The sequence below is a fragment of the Chiloscyllium punctatum genome, chromosome 1 (assembly GCF_047496795.1).
Source record: "Chiloscyllium punctatum isolate Juve2018m chromosome 1, sChiPun1.3, whole genome shotgun sequence".
In the NCBI taxonomy this organism is placed as follows: Eukaryota; Metazoa; Chordata; class Chondrichthyes; order Orectolobiformes; family Hemiscylliidae; genus Chiloscyllium; species Chiloscyllium punctatum.
The window spans coordinates 96,247,686-96,271,495 of NC_092739.1; the positions used below are offsets into that span (position 1 = coordinate 96,247,686).

At 40.7% G+C, this 23,810-nt stretch overlaps 1 protein-coding gene across 1 annotated transcript in view; it reads right to left on the reverse strand.

Moving 5' to 3' along the window:
• Positions 1-15,857, reverse strand: part of map3k1 (mitogen-activated protein kinase kinase kinase 1, E3 ubiquitin protein ligase) — a 118,165-nt gene extending 102,308 nt beyond the window's left edge. The window contains exon 1 of the mRNA XM_072571299.1: positions 15,096-15,857. Within this exon, the coding sequence (XP_072427400.1) occupies positions 15,096-15,415 (320 nt within the window). The 5' untranslated portion in view covers positions 15,416-15,857. The remainder of the gene's footprint in view (positions 1-15,095) is intronic.
• Positions 15,858-23,810: the final 7,953 nt, after the last annotated feature.

Here is a 23,810-nt window from a genome sequence, read left to right on the forward strand (position 1 = left end):
CCTTAAAGCAGTAGAAGTCCACTTGGTCCTCTAAATCTGCTCTGCTTTTCAGTCAGATCATTGCTGATCTGGTTCTGATCAATTCTACTTTTCAGTCTGATCCCATAGTCCTTGACTCCCTTAAAAATCTAACTCTACCTTAAATAAATTCAAGACCCAGCTTCTCCACTATTTACTGACAAAGTTACACATACAAATTTCCCTCTCAAAACATTTTTTCCTCAGTCTTAAAACAAAAAGAGACCACATTCTTAAACTGTGTCTCCTCATTCTACTCTCCATTCTCCATCATACAAGTAACACCCCCCATAGCCCTCAGGATCTTGTATGTTTCAAGAAGTTTACCTACATTCTTCTAAACACTAACAGATACGAAGATTAGACTTTTCAAATCTTCACAAAATATGCCTCACCCTAGGAGGAAAGTCAAATCGACCTTCCAATAGCTTCTAGTGCAGTTATTTCTTTCAATGAAGGAGATGTAAACTCCGCTCAGTGCTCTAAATATGGTCTTAACAAGCCCCTGTACCACTGAAAAAAAAAGTTTCCTACTTTACATTCCATTTCCCCATGCAAAACAAAACCCAGTCTATTTCAGGGTGGCACAGTAGCTCAGTGGTTAGCACTGCAGCATCAATATCAGGGACATGGGTTCAATTTCACCTGGAGTCTACTTTGCAAACTCCAGACATTCTCCCAGCGTCTGCACAGGTTTCCTCCAGGTATTACAGTTTCCTCTCAGTTTTTATTTTGTATGAAAGTCTTTGATGTGGCATCTTATCAAATGCCTTTGAAAATTCAAGTACATCACATCAGATTCTTTTTTGTCCAACATAGGTGCTTAAGATTGGCCAGGTTTTAGTTTTAATAGTTTTCCTAGCAACTTTGTCAGTGATGGCAACTGTTTCGGGTTCCTCTCTCCCATTCACCCCTTGAATTTTCCATAAAATCCCTACAGTGTGGAAACAGACCATTTGGCTCAAGGAGTCCACATCCATCCTCCGAACAGCCTTCTACCCATTACTATAACCTTGCATTTCCCATGGCTAACACACCTAACCTGCTCATGCCTGAACACTATGGGTAATTTAGCATGACCAATCCACCTAACTTGGACATCTTTGGGAAGTTTTCTCTAGTGAAGCCAGACAGAGTAACTACTCAACACCTCATTTTCCATAATTAATTTCCAGTGTTAGGACACTCATGGATTCTTCATTATTCTTTTATTAATTTTGGTTTGGAGCTGTGAACTGGGAATTGTGAACTGAAGATGGACTTGTGGACTTTGATAGATGTTTCCAGAAGAGCAAGCACTGCTCTCCGAAAGCCAGTGCTTCCAAATAAACTTGTTGGACTATAACCTGGTGTTGTGTGATTTTTAACTTTGTACACCCCAGTCCAACACTGGCATCTCCAAATCCAGAAAAGCAAGAAAGGAGTCCATATCTATGCCAGTGAAACAAGGATATTAAAACAATTTAAGTAATTTGGCTATTTATCCCTTAACTGAGTTTGTCTGTATATCTTTTGTGTGAACATTTCAGGTTTAAAGCATAGAAATTAGAATTACCTAATTTCATACAGTCAGAGATATACAGCAAGGAACAGATGCTTCATCCATGCTGACCAGGTATCCTACGTAAATTTAGTCCGATTTGCCAGCATTTGGCCCATATCCCTCGATTCCCTTCCTATTCATACACCTATCCAGGTGCCTTTAAATGTTGTAATTGTGCCATCCTCCATCACTTTCTCTACCAGACTCATTTCATACACGCAACACCCTCTGCATGGGAAAAAGTTGCCTTTTAGGTCCCATTTATATCTCTTTCCTCGCACGTTAAACTCATGCCCTCCATTTTTGGACTCCCCCACCCTGAGGAAAAATTCTGCCTATTTACCCTATCCATGCCCCTCATGATTTTATAAACCTCTATAAAGTCATCCCTCAGCCTCTGACACTCAAGGGAAAATAGCCCCACCTCCTCATTTTCTCCCTTAGCTCAAACCCTCAAATCCTGGCAACATCCTTATAAGTGTTTTCTGAACCCTTTCAAATTTCACAACATCCTTCCAAAACGGAGACCAGAATTGCATGTAATACTCAAAGTGGCCAAACTCGTGTCCTGTACAGCTGCAACATCACTTCTTAACTCCTATGCTTGAAGCACTGACCAATAAAAGGCAAGCATACCAAATGCCTTCTTCACTATCCTATCTATCTGCAACTCCACTTTCAAGGAACTATGAACCTGCACTCCAAGGTCTCTTTGTTCAAAAGCACTCCCCAGAACCTTACTATTAAGTCCTGCTCTGATTTGCCTTTCTAAACTGCAACACCTCACATTTATCTAAATTTAACTATCTGCCACTCCTTGGCTTATTGGCTCATCTGATCGGGATCCCATTATATTTCTTTTTCTGCTAATGTTTTGTAAAGATTTTGAATAAGATATAAAATTACTAGTGTTTGGAATTGCTTATTCAAAGTCTGGTTAGGAACTATTGAAGCAATTGTTTTTGGGGGGGGGGGGGGGGGGGCCTTTAAAAAGGGTGTAGATCTTACTGTGTTATGAATACAGAAGTTGAAAGGCTGATTTGGTTAGGCTGCCTGGCTCCTGAATGTAACACTAGACTTACTCATTCACTCTCTCCAGAAGATAGACACAGACTTTAATTACTTTCGAGTGTCGAGATGGATAAATTCTTAAGGTATCTGGGCCAAAGGCAGGTATATGGAATTAGACTACAGATAAGCCATGATCTTGAATGGTGAAGTATGCAAGGGGCTGAAAGGCCTACTCCTGTTCCTATGTTCCTCAATATCTGTTACTGTGAATCTATTATAAAAAAGGACATAACAGCAAAGCGTTTAGAAATACATAAGATAATCAAGCAGAGTCAGCATATCTTCATGAAGACAAAATCATATTGACAAATTTAGTTTGCATTCTGAGGAGGTAACAAGCAGCATAAATAAAGGGGAAGCAGTGGATTATAATATATTTGGATTTTAAGCAAGATGCCACACATTAGACAACCTAAGATAAGAGCCCACGGCTTTGGAGGTAGTGTATTAGCATGGATTGAGGATTGGCCAACAAATAAAGACAGAGTTGGGATGTGGGGGCATTTTCAGGGTGGCAACCTGAAACTAATGGTGTGCCAGGGATCAATGCTGGGCCCACAACTATTGACAATACATATTAGCAGCTTGGATGAGGAAAACAAAAATGTTTAAGTTTGCAGATGACAAAAATAAATTGAAAGGCAAATGGAGAGTATGATAATATCTGCAGAACGATACAGATAGGTTAAATGAGTGGGGAAAACTTGGCACACAGAATATTATGCAAAATGCAAAGTTACATGCTATAGTAGGAAGAATAGACGAGCTGAATTTTATTTAAATGGAAAGATATTACAAAAAAAAACTTTGGGAGAGACTTGGGAGCCCTCATCCATGAATCACAGCTAGCATTCAAACTCAGTGGGTATTTGAGCAAACAACTGGAATGGCAGTCTTCATATCAAAAGGGAATAGGGGTTTTGCTGAAACAAGACAAGGCATTAGTCAGACCACAGCTAAAATACGGGTGGACAGTTTTGGAATCCTTATCGAAGGAAAGTCATTGGTATAGAACATTACAACACAGTACATGCCCTTTGGCCCTTGATGTTATGCTGACCTGTGAAACTATTTTGAAGCCTAATCTCTCAACCTTCTCTCTAATTAAAACACACTCAAGTACCTCAGCTTTTCCTCCATACTAGGCAACATCCTGGTAAATCTCCTCTGTACCCTTTCCAATGCTTTCACATCCTTCTTATAACACGGTGACCAGAATTGTACGCAACACTCCAAGTGCAGCTACACCAGAGTTTTGTACTGTACAACATGGCCTCATGGCTCTAAAACTCAATCCTCCACCGATAAAAGCTAACACACCATACACCTTGACAATCCTACCAAACTTGGGTGGCAACTTTCAAGGATCTATGCACATGGACACCAGAATTTCTCTGCTCATCCACATTACCACGTATTTACCATTAGCCTAGTACTCTGTATTCCTGTTACTCCTACCAAAGTAGGAGTCACACAAAGTAGGACTTCACACTTTTCCACATTAAACTCCATTTGCCATCTCTCAGCCCAGTTCTGCAGCTTATCTATGTCCCTCTGTAACCTGTAACATCCTTGCACACTATCCACAACTCCACCTACCTTAGGTGTCAGCCGCAAATTTACTAACCCATCCTTCTACACCTTCATCCAAGTCATCTATAAATGTGAAATAGCACTGGCCCTAAAACAGATCCTTGTGGTACACTACTAGTAACTGAACTCCAGGATAAACATTTTCCATCGACCACCACCCTTTTTTGTTAGTTAGCCAATTTCTGATCCAAACCACTAAATCTCCCTCAATCCCATGCCTTTGTATTTTCTGCAATAGGCGAAAGTGGGGACTGCAAATTCTGGAGATCAGAGTCTAGATTAGAGCGGTGCTAGAAATGCACAGGTCAGGTAGCATCAGAGGAGGAAACTAGACATTTTCCACAATAGCCTACCGTGGGTAACCTAATCAAGCAATGGTGCATTGCAACAGTTTAAAAGGTTCACTGGGTTGATACCTGGTGTGGACAGACATTTTTTTTTAAAATTCAGAAGTGTCCCTACACAACATTTTTTTCCTCATCACTAAACCACCCGTGGTTTTGTTTCCCATCCATTAACCATCAGTAAATCACCCATGTTTCCAATTATGTGCAAAGCTCATTAATACAAATGATCAAAAAAGGTGAGGGAGAGGTGAGCAGGGGCTAAATGTAGAGACTCATGAGAGGTTGAGTGAATTGGGGCTGTACTTATTGGAATGAAGAATGAGATGCAACCTTACTGAAACCCATACAAAAGATTCTTAGGAGACTTGACAGGGTAATACAGAAAAGGTTGTTTCCCTCATGAGTGCATTTCAGAGCAGAGCAGAGAGTACACAATCTCGCAATAAAAAGGAGTCTCACATTTAAGGCTGAAACGTGGAGGAAATTCCGTGACCATTAAGTATATTCAAAGCTACAAATAGACAGATTTTTAAATCAGTATGGGTATCAAAACCAAGGGGACAGGGCAGGAAAGCAGACTTGAGGGTTATCAGATTGCCCATGATCTCTGTATGGCACAGCAGACTAGACCGGCTGAATAATCTACATCTGCTCCTACATTTTAATGGTCTTGCAGTTTTCCAGTTCACAAGCTAGCTGTACCTTCAGGCTCTCTTTTCAATCTTAGAATTCCTCTTTAGTTTGAAGTGAATCTATGTTATGGTCAGTCACCCAGAGACTTCTTTACCACAAGGTTGATGATTAATCCTGTCTCATTGCTCATTTACCAGTTCTAGACTTGCCTGCTCCCTGGATGACTCTACAACATAGCCCAACAAAGTATCAGGTCACCTTGTAACCAGTCTCTTGTTTCATTAGAACAGTACAGGCCCTTCAGCCCTTGATGGAATGGCCAGCAAAAGAGACAAGTATTAGAATAACCCATTACTGAAATTCTGGTGCAGAATTTGGAGCAACAGTTTTTTTTTAAAAAGAATCCCTACAGTGTGGAAACAGGCCCTTTGGCCCAACGCGTCCACACTGACCCTCTGAAGAATATCCCTCCCAAACTTATTCCCCTCCCCTATTCTCTACATTTACCCCTGATTAATGCACCTGACTTACACACCTCTGAACACTAAGGGCAATTTGGCATGGCCAATTCACCTAACCTGCACATCATTGGATTGTGGGAAGAAACCATAGCACCTGGAGGAAACACCCACAGACACACCAGAAGCTGGAATCGAACCAGTTTTTATTTTAGTTTCATTTTTGTTTCATTTTTATTCTGGATAGGCATGGACTTATTGCTCATCTGTAATTGCCCAGAGGATAGTTAAGCCAACCACTCTGCTATAGGGTCATGCAAGGATGGCAGGTTCCCTTCTCTAAAAAAGATGTTAGTGAACCAGATGAAAATCTATTGAATTGCTTCAAGTACTTTTGAGGTGAGCTTGAGTATTACGAGGTTCTGTCAACACTTACATTTTGTGCATCATTCAGACATCAAAATTAGAAAATGTTTCCTGTAGAAACTAATTTTCTGACAGACTTTGTTTTAAAATAAGGGCTAGCTAAACTGCACCACAAGCCACATGCAAGGCAGAAAACAGAACTGGAGACATATCTAGAAGTAGGAGTGTCATTCTCAAGAGTGGTTATCATTAACCAGAGATGGCTCAAGAGCAATCCAATGTAGCTATCCCCAGATCAATTCTTGAAATGTACAAGTTCCTTTGAAGGCTAGTTACAGCTGGAATATTTGACTGTTTATAGCTTTTTAGTACAGATGATAGATGTGTAGGTGTTGAAGTTTTCATTGCTTAAGCATCATGCTTAGAGCAGATTAGAAATGTGTGGCAAAATCAAACCAGGTTGATCAGTCTAAAATATTTTTTCAGACAGGGCCAAAGGACAACAGACTACAGAAGCATCTAAATGATAATCCTACAGTTAAAACAGACATTCAAATCTCTTTGTGGTGCCACTGGGTCTGATTCTCCCATTCCTTTGGGGCCTCGAGTTTCCAGAAGGAAGGTCTGGTTGCCTGTATTTACTGGGATGCTATTTAGAATAGCAGCAATCACAGTTAATTTCCTAGCAAAGATCAGGCTACTTTTTGCAAATAACGGCCCAAACGGTTGAATGCCAGCACGGCATAACTTGCAAGATGCCCTTTTCATTAAGGGGAAAAAAAAAAGTCACCAGTTTGAAACAAGGCATTTCTATTATTGTCGCTACTCATACATACAGAGCGAGAGAGAGACAGACACAGAGACAGAAAGCAAAAGGGGCAGCTAAACTGCATGAAACAAATCTTGTGGTATGACTAGAGCTAGGAACACTTAGCAAAATGCACGCATGCTGTTAAATTGTTTTTTTTAAGAAAAAGGATCTAAGTTAAAAGGTAGGATCTGTTAAGAGCGTGCACTCATTTGCCTAGGCTTATACCAATGTTAGGTCACTTTGTACTAACCTGAAACAAGCCAAAATTTGTTATTTATATTGCTAAATCCATAAATACAAATATATATTTGCAGACACAGAAGAAAAAGCATCCCCTCTACTCAAATTTGGAAAACAAAGGAAAGGCAATATAAAAATCCAATTCCAGCCAATGAAAAAGATCACTTATGTACTATTTTGAGTCCAAATCAAAAACTCACGGCACAACCAAGAATAGAGCACTTTTTGTTGCAATTTGCACTTCATACTTATGACTATTAGCAGAAGGCATTGCCCAGATCTTTTAGATCTTGGAGTGGAGTTAACAGAAATATGGTCTCATTGGAGGAGAAGACCATAAGTGATCCTAAGAAAAACTAGGAAATCTAACTGCCTGTGCCGGAGAATTATGTTCAGTAATAGATTGATGAAACCATACATGGTGTTTACTACGTAACAGGATTTTTTCATTGGGTGAAGGTCTTAGTGATGAAACCAGTTTTCACTTTTTAGAACATTTTGTTTTTTGTCCAGTTCAAGATATTGTAAGTACTGGAGATGTATCACTGATGTAACAACAAAATGTAAAGACTGATTACCAAATACAATTGATACATTAAAAGTAGCATATAGTTTTACTATTTATTCTTCCAACTTCTTGTCTCAAGGTCTCTTGAACCAGTGATATAAATGTATCCCACAATATTTAGTACTGGTTTTCATGCAGGGTAGAATATTGGAGCATGCCAAAAAGACGTTCTCTTCACTTAATTATGTTGTCAGTTTTAATTCTGTTATACTTAACTGACCAAAGCATTTGAAAAGATATCTGCTTCACTGGTCCAAATTGGATTTCATATTGCCCTTCTTTCAAGTTGACTTCAGGAGCCTAACTTTGATTCTGGGTCTGTAGGGGAGTTATCCATATTTTAAGTAAAACCTGAACACTTACTGGCATTATATTTACACACTTTTAGCAACTTGGGGTGGGGGTTGGTGGGGGTTGGGGGGGGGGGGGGGGGGGGGGGGGGGTGGAGAACCAGAGCTGAAGTGTTAAGGCTCTAGAAATTCAAGTGTTTGGACTTTAATATCTTATACAGTTGGAAATGTACTGTCAATTTCCCCTATATGAAAACCAAAATTACATTTGACCCTAAATATTACACCAAGTCTCAGTTAATGAGTGCTGTTTTACACTTTAAGACATTGAGATTAGCAGTTTAAAACAACCAATTAATGTTTTAAAACAAGGAGTGCAGATGCTGGAAATCAGAAACAAACAAAGGAAAAAAAATCTGCTGTAGATAAAGAAAAATCAGCAGGTCTGGCAGCATCTGTGGAGAGAAAGTAGAGCTAACGTTGTGGGTCTGGTGTCATTGGATCTGAAGCGTTACCTTTGCTTTCTTTCCATGGATGCAGCTAGACTGGAGTTTTTCCAGCAATTCTTTTTAAACTTATTGACGTTACTAATTTGTCCCTTTTTGCAAAATACTATGGATGACTGCAGCCACAAGGAATCCCAGCCCTGAAACTCGCCATTACAAGAAAAGGCTGTGAGGGAAGACAAAATATTATAAAACTAAATTGGCCCATTGAAACCCAACTGTTCAGTATTTCTTTCAATGAAGAAAATCATGTTTTATTTATCCTGCAATCGTTCAATAGCAGCACTCCTGTCAAAATGCTCAGATTGTTCTAACAGTATGAAAAACTGATTTAATTTTTGTAATATGCTGGACCAGGTGGCAAAACAAAAACGAATCAGATTTATCTCGTGTTTTACTCCACTATTAAAATACATAAGTGTCCCTCTTCTGCCAACACACTCACCTTTCTACTCCTAGGTTCAATACAGAATTTCACCTACGTGTCAGTGCAGCTTGATCATACTACAAAGAGTGGCATGTAGTCTTCTCAACTGAACTATATTGTGTGTGATCTGTGCATGAAAATGATGGCTTGACAACTAGTGGTAGAAGTGCCCAGAGCAGAACTAAGGCTACATCAAGTAAGAACGAGAATAAGATGATGCAGCAATAGAGGCAAATAAAGTAAACAAGGGAAGCAAGAGAGGGGTAGCTATAAAATGCAATTGTATTTAGGAAAAATCTATTACCATTTCAGAAATGATAAGGTTTTGGAAATTATTTCTTAAACCACAAAGAAATGAATAAGGAACTTGGGAATCCTGTACATAAAAATAATTACAGCAGAGGGGATACCCCAGGAAAAAAAAAGGTCTGACTAGATGAGGAGTATAGCAACTGGACAAAAACTTCCAAACATTTGGAATGTTCTCTCCCCCAAAATCATGTAGCCAACAAGTTAAAATATAACTACACACAAATTTCAACAAGACACAGAAACATCTTGTTTCCCACTGGATTTCTCTTGCTAAGTTATTGAAATCCACCTCATTCCTTGACTGCATAGGACATGAAACACAAAATGATGATTGTCAAATTGACCATGGATTACATCTTTCAATATTCAATACACAAGAGGTAAAACAAACCCTATAAAGATTAACATTCAATAAATCCTCTGAGAACAGAAATAATATTTTAGATCCCATTTATGAATCAAGTGTAAAACACAGTTGTGTTCCCTACCCAAATTTTCATGAAAAAGAAAACTTAATACTATTTTGTTTAAAGCTTTTCGAATGCTCCTGGTTTTCCTCCAGAACTAAATACCATAATAAAAGCTATGTGCTTGAATTCCTATATTAGCTTTGGGAAAAGAAGGTTTTGTAAATTATTTTCCATTTACCTCAGTTAGAAGACAATAAATCTAGAAACTCTAATCTTGCACTGAGTATGAAGGTAAAGTTTCTCTCAAGGTTACTGCTGAATCATTTCCTCCAGCAACTCTTGACTTTTTTTAAAACGAACAATGTATTTCATGCCACAGAAATTACACAGTAAATGTGGAGGTTTGTGGTAAATCATAGCCAAACCCACCATAGTTTGTAATTAGTTTCTTGTAGAGAGAATAGACCTACACAGTACTAAAACAAATCTCCATCGATTTTGTACACATCCTTTCCCAGCCTCATTGATACTAAACTCCATTACATAGTTCCTAATTTTACACTTACTTACATTGAAGTTAATCAATTGGCATTTTTGTGGCAACATGCTCAGTCTTTCACTACAACCAGGAACAATAAATAAGTATATTAAAATTGCACCATATTAAATATGAGCTCTATACTATGTGTTGAGTGAGGTGGTTACAAATACCAATTAAATTAGTTTGCAATTACAAATAAAATCAAAACCTTTGCCAGTTCAACTGACACAATAAAACCCTGAACCAGAATACAGTACTAACTATAGGTTATACTTGACTAAATCAAATTGTGTCAAAGACTATCTGAACATTTACTGTAGATCCAGTTGTAATGCAGATAATGCCCCTGCAAACCCTGTTCCACAAATTTGAGTGCTTTAAAAACCTTGCCCAAAATCAATTTATTTTCTATTTTTTTCATAGTATAAATCGGCAAGGCCAGTATCTGCAACCATCCTAAATGCGTCAAGAACATGATGGTGAGCTGCCTACTTGAACCACTGAAGCAGAGTCAGCGATGTAGAGCATGGAAACAGACCCTTCGGTCCAACCCGTCCATACCGACCAGATATCCCAACCCAATCTAGTCCCACCTGCCAGCAGCCAGCCCATATTATATATCTACAGAGCAGACAGGAAGCATTCCAGAATTTTGATCCAGCGGCAGTGAAGGAACAATGATAAGTGCAAGTCAGGATTATGGAGATCTTGGATAGCAACTCTTTTTGCAGTGGTCCCATGTTAGTGTAGCCCAAGGTATTTGGGGGTGCAGGTTTGGATGATGTTATTGAAGGTACATTAAAATGAATTTCTATAATGCATTTTGTATATAGTATTATATTACTGCAACTATACAGTGGTGGAATGAGTATCAAACTGACACTTTTGTCCTTAAGGGTTGCTACAAGTAGCGACATCCAAGTAAAAGAAGATTACTCCATCACCCTTCTGACTTGCATGTCATGTGGATTGTTTTAGACAGTCAGGAGGCAAGTTACTCACTGCAAAGTTTCCAGCCTCTGACCTGCTCTTGTAAACATATGGGTAATCTACTTCAGTTCTTTTGCTCAATTGTAACCCCAAAATATCAATGATGGCAGAAAATATAACTGGCAGTGGGCTGGTAAACTGCACAACCTTCACATCTAAAAAAAAAGTGCTGCTTTAGTTGCATATGGCCTTAACTTTGAGTATTCATGACCATGAAATCAATGTTCTGATTTGGAGGCTAAAACAAGACTTTGGGAGGGTACAGCACAGAATCCACAAGAATAAAACAGCACTTAACCAGTTGAGGACAGATTCCACTGACATGTCTTGTATACCCTTAAGTATGAATATGGCATCTGTAACATTTTCAAAATATTTTTTTTTAAAATTCAACAGTGGCAGAGGATCTATCCTTTTTACCCTTTCCCTCATTGAACCACCAATTCACCTGGAACTTTTTTTTAAAAATGTTGAACCAGTGAACAGATTGTCAACTGCAGAATGGGATCAATCTCATTAACCACCTGCTTCGGGGATTCCCAATCAGCATATAAAAAGTTGTATGTCAGTCAATTTGTCTGCAGTTCCCATTTGTAGATTAACATCAGTATTTTGATCAACGGTGACGTGGAAGGTATTGGTGCCAGTTGAAGCAAGATGGTGGTGGTGCAGCTTGTGGGTTCTTTCAGCCCAGAAGCCTGGAGCTAATCTACTCTCTCCGTTTTTTTTTAAACCTTTTATAACTTCCTCGGCGGAAGGAGTCTTTCCCCGGCCTGGTCCTAGCGAACTTACGGCTTCCAGTCTGGTGTGGCGGTTTAGGCCTAGCACGGTGTTCTTCTGTTGTGCTGGCCTCATCTTGGAGTGACGGTCGCGAGTCTTACAGGTTCTGCGCTTTTATCCCGGCGTGAAAGTCTTCCAAGATTCCAGCGGCCAAACGGGATGATCTCGTCCAGTCCCAGCGTGGAGATCTTGCATTCCAGCCTGGAAGAGTAGTCTCTTGGTGTACCGACCTTGCGCCAGAGGGGCAGTCTTGGCAGCCTGCAGGTGTGGAGGTCTTTTTAGCGGCAGCTTCCAGCGTTTTTGCTTTACAGAAAAAAAAATCGACGTTCTCCGAACTGAAATTGATTTGAGGTGAACTCTTAATTTTTACTTATTGGCACTGTGGTATGGCGACCTACAGAACTTTTCACTTTTTGTAAAAATGTGACAAATTGCTATTGTCAGTTCAGAGTAGGCACTATTTGCCTTGCAGGTCAAATACCGACTGCTGCCGTCCGATCATAACCAGGAACCATGTGCTTCAATCTGTAGCATGGCAATGTAAAAACGAAGCTTTAATATGCTACAAGTTATGCACTGTACTAATCATTGGCGTCATTGAGGATCAAATATAATGTAAGCATCATAAATCAAATTGGCAGCAACATTGTAATAAAAAAAGATGAGCAGCTCAGCAGAATTGAAATTATTTCTGACTTGTAGACAAATAGCTGACAGAACATCAATGTTTTGGGTCAGTTAACTCATCCCAAATTTGGTAGTTTGAGTACTCAAGAGCAAAACACAGGCTCCAGTCGAAAAGTTTAATTAACTTGTCATTTAATGTTCTCTGTAGGGGTTACGCGAATGTACAGTGCCCCAGTGGCTGGTAATCATGACACCAGACATTAGTCCAAAAAAAGTAACAAAACAAACACTTATTTTCAGTGTCTAGTAATGGGGAAAGAAAACTTGGAAACTCGTTTTGTAAGGGAACCACTATTCTCAGGGAAACAAAAGCAACTGAAGTCAGATTAGTATTTGTTAAACATGCTATAGAACAATAGTCCCAAATTCATGGAGCCAGTGAAGGCCTCGCTATATGGAAATGCTACAAAAGTTACTAAAATGCCATTTCCTTATATACAAGTCATCTAACAAGAACATTGTTTTTTGAAAACAAAGTTCGTTTACATTTCTGCAAGAGTTTAAAGACTTCGAAAGATCAAATAAAGGTTAATTTTTATACTCAAGTCACCTCAAAATCCAGTTTTCTCTCTCTCTCTCACCGTCCAGCAAAGACAACATTGGAGGGGAAAAAAAATCCCCAAAAAAGTAGAACACTTTCAAAACATACAATGGAATGATAAAAGCCAATAACAAATTTAATGAAACCAACACTGACAAAAAAAGTCAAAGCAAATTCTATTCAAATTTACCGCTCCATGTACAGTACATGCAAGGGCCATTACGTGTTTAGATTGTGTATTCTTGCATCATTAAAAGTTTTTTTTAAAATCTATCAAGTGACAGCGACTGCTTCACTGCTAGAAAACTCAGTAAATTACTCAACTGTGGCTATTAGAAATAAAATGACACTTCACCTCTACAAATTCACATTAACCTCAAAAGACGAATGTTTATGTTTTCTCGCCATGAATTTTCCCGGAAACTGGCGACATTAACAGTCGCAACACTTCGAAATTGTTTTTATAATGTAAAAAAAAGGTAAAGTCGCCAAAGTCCCAAGGGGCAGTAAGATTGTTCTCAAAGAGAGATGTCTGGTGATGGTTTAACCCGAGGGTTACTACGACTCAGGCAAAAGGGGCGAGGTCGAGAAGGAAGGTACTTAATAGTAACTGAGCCTGTGCGGTTAGCGTAACTCTGCATTGCAAATGAGCCATCCAACCAACTGAGCTAACCGATCTCAACTAATGTAGCACCCACGTATACGAACAGTTTATATTTCAATTCCCTCTACAACCTTCTCTTTACGACCCTCCTTCAACCCACTGCTGGTAAAATAGTGCATAACCCACCCCCAAACCGCCCATTTTTTTCAGGCAGTCATGCTTCACAAACAGCTAGAGCCGTTTTCTTTCCAGTTCAGACGCTACATAAAATGAAAGTCGTTCGAATTTGCTGGTTTAAAAATTTATAACACTGATCTAATAACACTTCAGAAAATTAATATCCCCACAAAATGCTGATTTAACATTCCCACCTTCTCAGCGTAGGTTAATTACAACATACAAACTTAATACATAAATACAACATTACTCCACTCGTACATGAAACTTTCACCTAAAAATAAAGTATCTTATTTCAAATGCACAAGACGCTAGAGGAATCTGTCATGTAATCTGCACTCCCGTGTTTGGAGCTGGCAAATTCACGCCTAGTGCGTGAAACCCGAAAATACCAGGAAAGACTAGACGCGTGTCTTCGTTCACGTGCTATGAACAGTCTATTAGTTTGCTCAAATTCACAGGCGAAAAATCAAACTTGCAATCTGAAAGCTAAGTGCGGACAAGTTTCGTTGAACGGGGAAAAACAACTGTTGCCCCATTATCAAAATTTACGAAACACAACATACTGGAACTTAAAAATTATCCACTTGCCCCTTAAAACATTCACAATGACGTAAAATATAATACCATGAAAATGCTACAAAATCCTAGACTACCCATACCACGATAAAGTCTACTTCAGGTATACCACTGTCGTCAGCTTTCAAAAGAAATATTATTCAACGGGACGGACATACACGTCCAATGAAGATAAATAAGAAAGGTTGGTCCTTCCAAGATCAAACAGGATCATATGACAGTGCAACAACCGACAACACATTCAAAATCTGTCCAGGAAATTAGGCTTGCAGAGGAAGGCAGTCTTGTGTAGACGGATCTCCAGCAAAACACTAAAACCTTTATTGTAACGGGGAAATCACGTGCAGCTACGGTTGCATGTACCTACAGGACACTGGTTATTTACACTCAGCCTCAATGTCTTTCTGCCAGCAGCGGGAATAGTGGCACCAAGCCCAGCCACTAACCCCTCACTTACCTCTCCTTTCCTGCCCAGATTCTCTTCCACCCACCCAAAATAAAACCTTCTAACACTCCTTTACCCTTGCGTTCCTGTTCTACACATTACAGTTAAACTATTACAAACAAACAAAGAGTAAAGTTGTCTGGCGGTGCCTTCCTTACCTGAGCGGAGGGCCTATATCCACAAGAATGGCCCCAGCCGAGCCCCCATAACCATATCCTCCTGCCCCGGCAGTTCCGCTGGATTGCGCGGGCTGCTCCGCTCCGGCCTGGGGCACACACGGCTCCGGACTCGGCTCCTTCTCCACCGAGGCGTCGAAGTCGACACTCTTGACTTTACGGAGGTGCTTCCTGTACAAGGCGAGCTGCTTCTGGGCCGAGGCGGGCTCTTCACTCGGCTCCGAGCTCTTGCTGCTGCTGCGGCCCCCGGTCCCGGTGTCCCCGGTGAACACCGCCCGGCTCCCGGTGCCCGCCGTCGCCATTTTGTCCTGTCTCAGTTCATGGGCCTCCCGTCCCTGTCCTTCCCTCTCTGCCCCAGGGGGAATTGGGGGGGGGGAAAGAGAGATGATCAGCGGCCTCCTTTCTCCCTCCCTCCAGGAGTCACAACCGGGCGGAGCTCAACTTCCTCCACACCGATCACACACACGGAGAGTCAGTCAGCAGCCGCCCCGGGTCCGCACTCACATCCTCCTCGCCTCGGCCCCTCTCCTCACCACCGCCGCCGTTAAAGCGGATTACAGCCAGCTCAGCTCAGCGTGGTGAACAACATCTCTCCCCGGGCTGTAGGTAGTGAGGGAGGCAGTATTGCCGGCTGCCACACACTTGGCCGTTTCTTTTTCTCACTCAAATGTGTAATAGCAGCAGCGCGAGGAGGAGCGCGCGAGCCGCTGCTCCCCGTGGGTCCGGCCCCATTCCTTATATGGACAAACTTCCCTCGCGATTGCCCCAGCTCCTCGCCTCATGCACAAGTTGGCCGGACACTAGAATCGACCGTGGAAAGTCTCACTGCAGTGTCGCTCAATCATTTCATTTCATTCATTCCGGGGGGGGGGGGGGACAACTGGTCTTACCCGCTGAGCAGAAATCTCCAACACAGAACCTATCATGTACCAAACGCTGTCGATGACCCGGTTAATAAAGCTGTTTTCTGTGTGTAAATTTAAAATGTCATAATAATGAAATGTCATAACTTTTAATATGCAGAATGTCTTTAGGATGTGTTACACCCCAACAGAAACAATGGTGGAAGCACAATCTTTATTGACTTTTCAAAAGATTTCCGCTCTTTGTTCTTTCTTCCTCCCTTTCCCTATTTCGAACATGCATAAAACCTGGTATATATGTAACTTTTCAGTTCTGATGAAAGTTACCAACCTGAAATGTTAAGACCTCTCTCTGTGGACCAGTATTTCCAGAATATTCCATTTACATTACAGCGTGTTGCTTGAAATATAATGCATGTTTTCTGTTTTCCATTTATTAAATTTAAATTTAGATTGTGTGGTTATGATTTGCAGGGATCCAAGCTGAAATGCGATATGAAATAATTAAAAATAAATCATATTGTAAAACCGCCGAGGTATGGAAGTAAATGGATAACTCCATATGTACTCTGTGTCTGTTTGTATAATGCTCGGTTTGTTTTGTCTTCACTCGCACGCTGTTTCCGCCTTTGCTTGCCCCAGTGGGGAAGTATCGGAAGGATTAAGAGACAACTGAACATCCTCCCATGGCGAATAAGATTCTCTACAGTATGGAAACAGGCCCTTCGGGGGGCCAGTCCACAACAACTCAGACCCATTTCCCTCTGACTAATGCATCTAGCATTATGGTGCACTATGGGCAATTTAGCATGGCCAATTCACCTGGCCTGCACATCTTTGGACTATCTGAGAGCACCCATAGGAAACCCATGCAAAGTCCATCCAGACAGTCGCCTGAGGCTGGAATTGAATCTGGGATATTGGTGGTGTGAGACAGCAGTGCTAACCACTGAGCCACATGCCACCCTAGAATGGGACAGCCAGCCAGAGCTTCTCCTTTAGAAGCAGGACACTTCATCGAGCCGCCAAGGCCTCCAAGCGAATTGAAGTAAAACTATTGAAAAGATTGGATTTAATGTTCACCTTCTAGTTGGCTAGATTACCTGCTGGTTGTGAAGCTCATTCTATCTGACACATTGCCACACAAGCAGCAAAAGTGAAAATTCCTCTAGGATTAACTCCCCTAAGAGTAAAGGGCAGAGTCATTGGAAGTAGTTATTGGAAAAGATATTTGTGAAGTAATTTTTGTTCTGAAGTAAATTAATGAATATATACCCAGAAGGATTGGTTTTAAAGTTTGTTGACAATACTAAAAATAAGACCAAAAGGAGCTGTAATTGATGAGGATGGACTAGAAATTAATATCAGTTAAATGTGTGGTGATAAATTTGGCTTAAGAAACAATGGTAATTATTATCTGATAGGAATCAGGCTTATCTGAGAGACAAGCAAAGGATTTGGGACAAAGGTACTAGACAATAAAGGCAGCACCTTGTGTTGAAAAATTTACAAAATAAGTACTTGGAATTTTAGATATTGAATCAGAAAAGATATAGAATATAAAAGCTCAAGGCAATCCTGATCTAATTTATAACATTGCAATCCCATTTAGTACATTTGGTGTACTACTAAGTTTCACAAAATAGAACTGTCAGAAGCTTCAGTGAAGATACAAGGCATAACACCAGATGTTACAGAGCATGAGGAAATACAAACTAAAGGAAGACCGCAGGAATTGAATAATTTTTCAATAAAATTATGCAGATTACAAAGTAATGTAATAGAAGTTTACTAAAGTATGAAATGGTTGAATAGGGTATAGGGAAGTACACTTTCCAATTGTTGAGAAGTTTAGAATGGGATAAGTATAAAGGATTTAACAGAGAACAAAATAAATTTCTTTAAGTTGTATTTGGGCCTGAAAAAGTTAAAATGATTAAGCGCCATTAGCACCACCCACTGTCATGATATCATGAGGCCTGGAAGAAAGTCAATAAGGAAGTGTGATGAGTCCACCTATCCTTTTAACATGTTAATAATTATTACATCTTGATTACTACAAGATACTCTTCTAGTTAGACCAAAAGGTGGCTATCATATCCACATTTGACCAAGGAAGCCCCTGAGAAACCTATAATTAGAAGGTATTGATAGCACATAGAACATTTTATACAGAGAGAAACTCACCTACAGGGTTAGTGAGCAAGGAAGAAACAATGTCAACTTTTAAGATTACATTGGATAGATATAGGAAAAGGGATATGGGAACTGATATGTAAGATAGCTAGGTGCAGTGGGAACTGCAGAGCCTGGAGATTAGAGTCAAGATTAGAGTGGTGCTGGAAAAGCACAGCCGGTCAGGCAGCATCAGAGGAGCAGAAAAATCCACATTTCAGGCAAAAGCCCTTCAACAGAGTCATAAAGATGTACAGCATAGAAACAGACCCTTTGGTCCAACTTGTCCATGCCGACCAGATATCCCAACCCAATCTAGTCCCACCTGCCAGCACCCAGCCCATATCCCTCCAAACCCTCCCTATTCATATACCCATCCAAATGCCTCTTAAATGTTACAATTGTACTAGCCTCCACCACATCCTCTGGCAGCTCATTTCATACACGTACCACCCTCTGTGTGAAAAAGTTGCCCCTTAGGTCTCTTTTATATCTTTCCTCTCTCACCCTAAACCTTTGCCCTCTAGTTCTGGACTCCCTGACCCCAGGGAAAAGATTTTGCCTATTTATCCTATCCATGCCCCTCATAATTTTGTAAACCTCTGTAAGGTCACCCCTCAGCCTCCGACACTCCAGGTTAGCACTGCTGCCTCACAGCGCCTGAGACCTGGGTTCAATTCCCGCCTCAGGCGACTGACTGTGTGGAGTTTGCACGTTCTCCCCGTGTCTGCGTGGGTTTCCTCTGGGTGCTCCAGTTTCCTCCCACCATCCAAAGATGTGCAGGTCAGGTGAATTGGCCATGCTAAATTGCCCGTAGTATTAGGTAAGGGGTAAATGTAGGGGTATGGGTGGGTTGTGCTTCAGCGGGTCGGTGTGGACTTGTTGGGCCGAAGGGCTTATTTCCACACTGTAATGTAATCTAATCTAATCTGTAATGTAATCTAATCTAAAATCTAATCTAATGTAAACTAACCTAATCTAATAAACAGCCCCAGCCTGTTCAGCCTCTCCCTATAGTTCAAATCCTCCAACCCTGGCAACATCCTTGTAAATCTTTTCTGAACCCTTTCAAGTTTCACAACATCGTTCCGATAGGAAGGAGACCAGAATTGCACGCAATATTCCAACAGTGGCCTAACCAATGTCCTGTCCAGGTGCAACATGACCTCCCAACTCCTGTACTCAATACTCTGACCAATAAAGGAGAGCATACCAAACGCCTTCTTCACTATCCTATCTACCTGCGCAAACAGGAATCTACATTCTGGGCAAAAGCCCTTCATCAGGAATCTTGATGAAGGGCTTTTGCCCAAAAAGTTGACTTTCCTGCACCTCGGATGCTCCCTGACCTGCTGTGCTTTTCCAACACCACTCTAATCTTGAAAAAATACCTTCACCCACCACATTTGCAAAATGCAATCCCTTGCTCAACTTTACTTTCCTGGTTCTTGAATGTGTTCCCACCTCCAAATCCATCTCCATCTTTGCCAAAACTCCATGTTTAAATTCCTCCAATCATGTTTTCACCTCTACCAGAATATGAAATAGTTGCAATGACTTTCTAACTAATTGTGAAATAAGATCTTTCTCAGTCTTTTCTGCAAGCTTTGACGCAAATGATTGTATTATCCTCCTCCAATGCCTCTCCACTCTGTGTGGGACTATAGTTATCTTGTTTCAGTCCTAACTATTCACTTCTCTGTCTGCCACTTTAGCATTCACCTGGGTGTCCTCCAGGGATCCACCCTTGGCTACCTCTTGATTCTCAACTACATGTTATCCCTCTGTCCCCATCTAAAGGCACAGTGTTAGTTTTCACGCAAACACTAAAGACAGCCAGTTCTATTTCACACTTCCTCTTGACTCCTCCACTGTTGATAAATTATCAGATGGCTTGTCTCACATCTGGATAAGGCTATACTTCCACACGGTACTGAATAAGGAGATATTAAATACCTCTAATTAAATAATTAAGACTGAATCTGTTGTTTGCAGTCCTTGCTTCCATACAATCCTCCCTACAACAACCTGAGATGAAAATAATCTATTCATAACCTTAGTTCATTGTTTGATCCTTAGATGAACTTCTGACCTCATATTCATGCCATCACTGGACTGCCCATTTCTACTTCAGGAACATCACCCAACTCTGCCCCTGCTTCAGCACACCTGATTCATGTCTACATAACTTCTGGACTTGACTATTTCAGCATACTCCTGATGGCCTCCCACATTTCACCCTCCCTCAATTTGAGGCCATCCAAATATCTGTTGCTTGTGCCTTAACTTGCAGCAAGTCCATCACTGTGCTTGGCAACATGCACGGGCTCCTGCTTAAGAAACAACAAGTTTACACTAAAATAACACAAAGAATTGCAGTTGCTATAAATCTGAAACAAACAATAAGCTGGAGAAAAGCTGGAGAAACCCAGCAAATCTGGCAGCATTTTTGAGAGAAAGCAATGACCGCTTTGAATCTAGTCTTCTTCAATTTCTAGTCCATTAAATGTTATATAAATGAAAATCTTTTTTTTTGATGTAGTAGCTAATCCAAGGAATTGTGCCTAAAGTTCCCTCCAGATGAAGGTAATCCTGATGCTTCATTATCTCACCTTCAGCACTAAGCCCACAGATAATTAAGTCAGATCAGAAAATGATCTGAGAGTAACACCCACTGATGGATTGGAAATATTTCGTGTTATTGTTTAGATGAGTTGAAATCTCCATTTAGTGATACCATTCAAAACATCTTGAGTATAAGGAAGACATAAAGTTGAATTTTGTGACAGTCTACTTAAGGGAAACTCTTGAAAGGTACCAGCCTATTCATTGCCAAATGCACCTTTCTGTCTGTATATTTCATGTTTCTTTTAAAATAGTTCAGCATTTCCTCTAGCTATAACATTCACAATGCTGAAATGCCTGTTGTGAAAGAGCACTTATATTAGTTTCTGCTTTCGCTATCATGGAAATGAAGCTCAATGCAACTATATCAATCTGTGTGGATCAATGCACTGAAAAGGACAGAAAATATTGTGTTGTCTGAGGCATGCATTTCTGCAGCTTCCTGTTGCAGCACAAGAGCTTTCATTTGGTTCCTCACTAACTCAGCAGCTGACTTGTAATTGACTTCATCTAATTCAGCAGAGCATAGTTTAGATGAGAGTACTGTGTCTCTCAAGATATGTACTTATTGAAATGGTAAATGGATAGCAGTTAGCTAGTGTACAAAGTTAAAAATCACACAACACCAGGTTATAGTCCAATAGGTTTACAGTAATTGGAAGCACTAGCTTTCGGAGCGCTGCTCCTTCATCAGCTGTATACCCCAGTCCACAATCAGCATCTCCATATCATAGCTAACATACAGGAAGTTAGGTATGAAGAAGGCTCCTCCCTGGAACATCGATTTTCCTGCTCCTCAGATGCTGCCTGACCTGCTGTGCTTTTCCAGCACCTCTCTAATCTTGCCTCAGTATTAAGTGCCAGTCTAAATTATGTGAATGACTGCTGGATTGAAGGTTAACCCATATCTTTCAACATAGTCTAGGGGGTGATGGTGGTAGTGTAATGTACTGGGCTAATAGCCCAGAATCATGTTATAGAGACATGAGTTTGAAGCCCACCATATAGATGGTGAAACTTAAATTCAATAAAATCTGGAATTCAAAGATAGTCAAATAGTGACTGTGAAAACATTGTCAATTGTCATAACAACCCTCTGGGTAAAAACAATGACTGCAGATGCTAGAAACCAGATTCTGGATTAGTGGTGCTGGAAGAGCACAGCAGTTCAGGCAGCATCCAAGTAGCTTCGAAATCGATGTTTCGGGCAAAAGCCCTTCATCAGGAATCATGAAGGGCTTTTGCCCGAAATGTCGATTTCGAAGCTACTTGGATGCTGCCTGAACTGCTGTGCTCTTCCAGCACCACTAATCCAGAATAACAACCCATCTGGTTCACTAATGCCCTTTAAGGAAGGAAATCTGTCACCATTGTCAGGTGACTCCACACCCACTGTCAACTGTTTTCTGAAATGGCCCAGCAAAGTCACTCAGTTGCAGAGCAATTAGGGATGGGCAATGGGAACTAACTAATGATGCCTGCATGCCATGAATGATTTTTAAAAAAAATTGTACATCATACCTGTGTTACTTCTGAAACCACATTTACTTAATTGTGTTTATATATATGCTAGAGTTCCAGCGTCTTTCCTTCCTAGATTAGCACAACTTTGATTTGTGCACACACCTTAAATTCATTAGGGAGAAGCACTAAATACAACCCAAGGTTGTTTCCAGATGGGAGGAGGTAATAGTTAAAGGATGAGTCACTCCAGACTGCTTTCACAAATAACATATGTATTTAACTCAAGAAGATCATTAATAAAGGCCAAAGTTTGTTTACTACCTTGTCTAACCAGTGTCATAGAGTCATGGAGATGTACAGCACGGAAACAGACTCTTCGGTTCAAATCATCCATACGGACAAGATATCCAACCCAAACTAGTCCCACCTGCCAGCACCTGGCCCATATTCTGCCAAACCCTTCCTATTCATATACCCATTCAGTTGCTTTTTACACATTTCAATTGTACTAGTCTCCACTATTTCCTCTGGCAGCTCATTCCATACACATACTACCCTATGTGTGAAAAAGTTTCCCCTTAGGTCCCTTTTATATTCTTTCCCTTCTCACCTTAAATCCATGCCCTCTAGTTCTGGACTCCCCCACTCCAGGGAATAGACTTTGTCCATTTATCCTATCCATGCCCCTCATGATTTTATAAACCTTTATAAGGTCACCCGTCAGCCTCCGATGCTCCAGGGAAAACAGCCCCAGTCTATCCAACCTCTTTTTATAGCTCAAATCCTCCAATCCTGGTAACATCCTTGTAAATCTTTTCTGAACCCTTTCAAGTTTCACATCATCCTTCCAATAGAAAGAGACCAGAATTACACGCAATATTCCAACAGTGGCCTAACCAACATCCTGTACAGCTGCAACGTGACCTCCCAACTCCTGTACTCTGACCAATATAGGAAAGCATACCAAATGCTTCTTCACTATCCTATCTACCTATGACACTACTTTCAAAGAGCGACGAACCTGTACTCCAAGGTTTTTTGTTCAGCAACACTCTCTAGGACCTTACCGTTAAGTGTATAAGTCCTGCTAAGATTTGCTTTCCCAAAATGCAGCACCTCACGGTTATCTAAATTAAACTCCATATGCCACTTCCCAGCCCATTGGCCCATTTGATCAAGATCCCATTGTAATCGGAGGTAACCATCTTCGCTGTCCACTACAATTTTGGTGTCATCTGCAAACTTACTAACTATACTTATAATGCTCAATCCAAATCATTTATATAAATGACAAAACGTAGAGGACCCAGCACCGATCCTTGTGGCACTCTACCAGTCGCAGGCCTCCAGTCTGAAAAACAACCCTCCACTACCACCCTCTGAGCCAGTTCTGTATCCAAATGGCTAGTTCTCCCTGTATTCCATGAGATCTGACTTTGCTAACCAATCTCCCACGAGAAACCTTTTCAAATGCCTTACTAAATCCGTATAGATCACATCCACTGCTCTGCCCTCATCAATCCTCTTTGTTACTTCTTCAAAAAACTCAGTCAAGTTTGTGAGACATGAT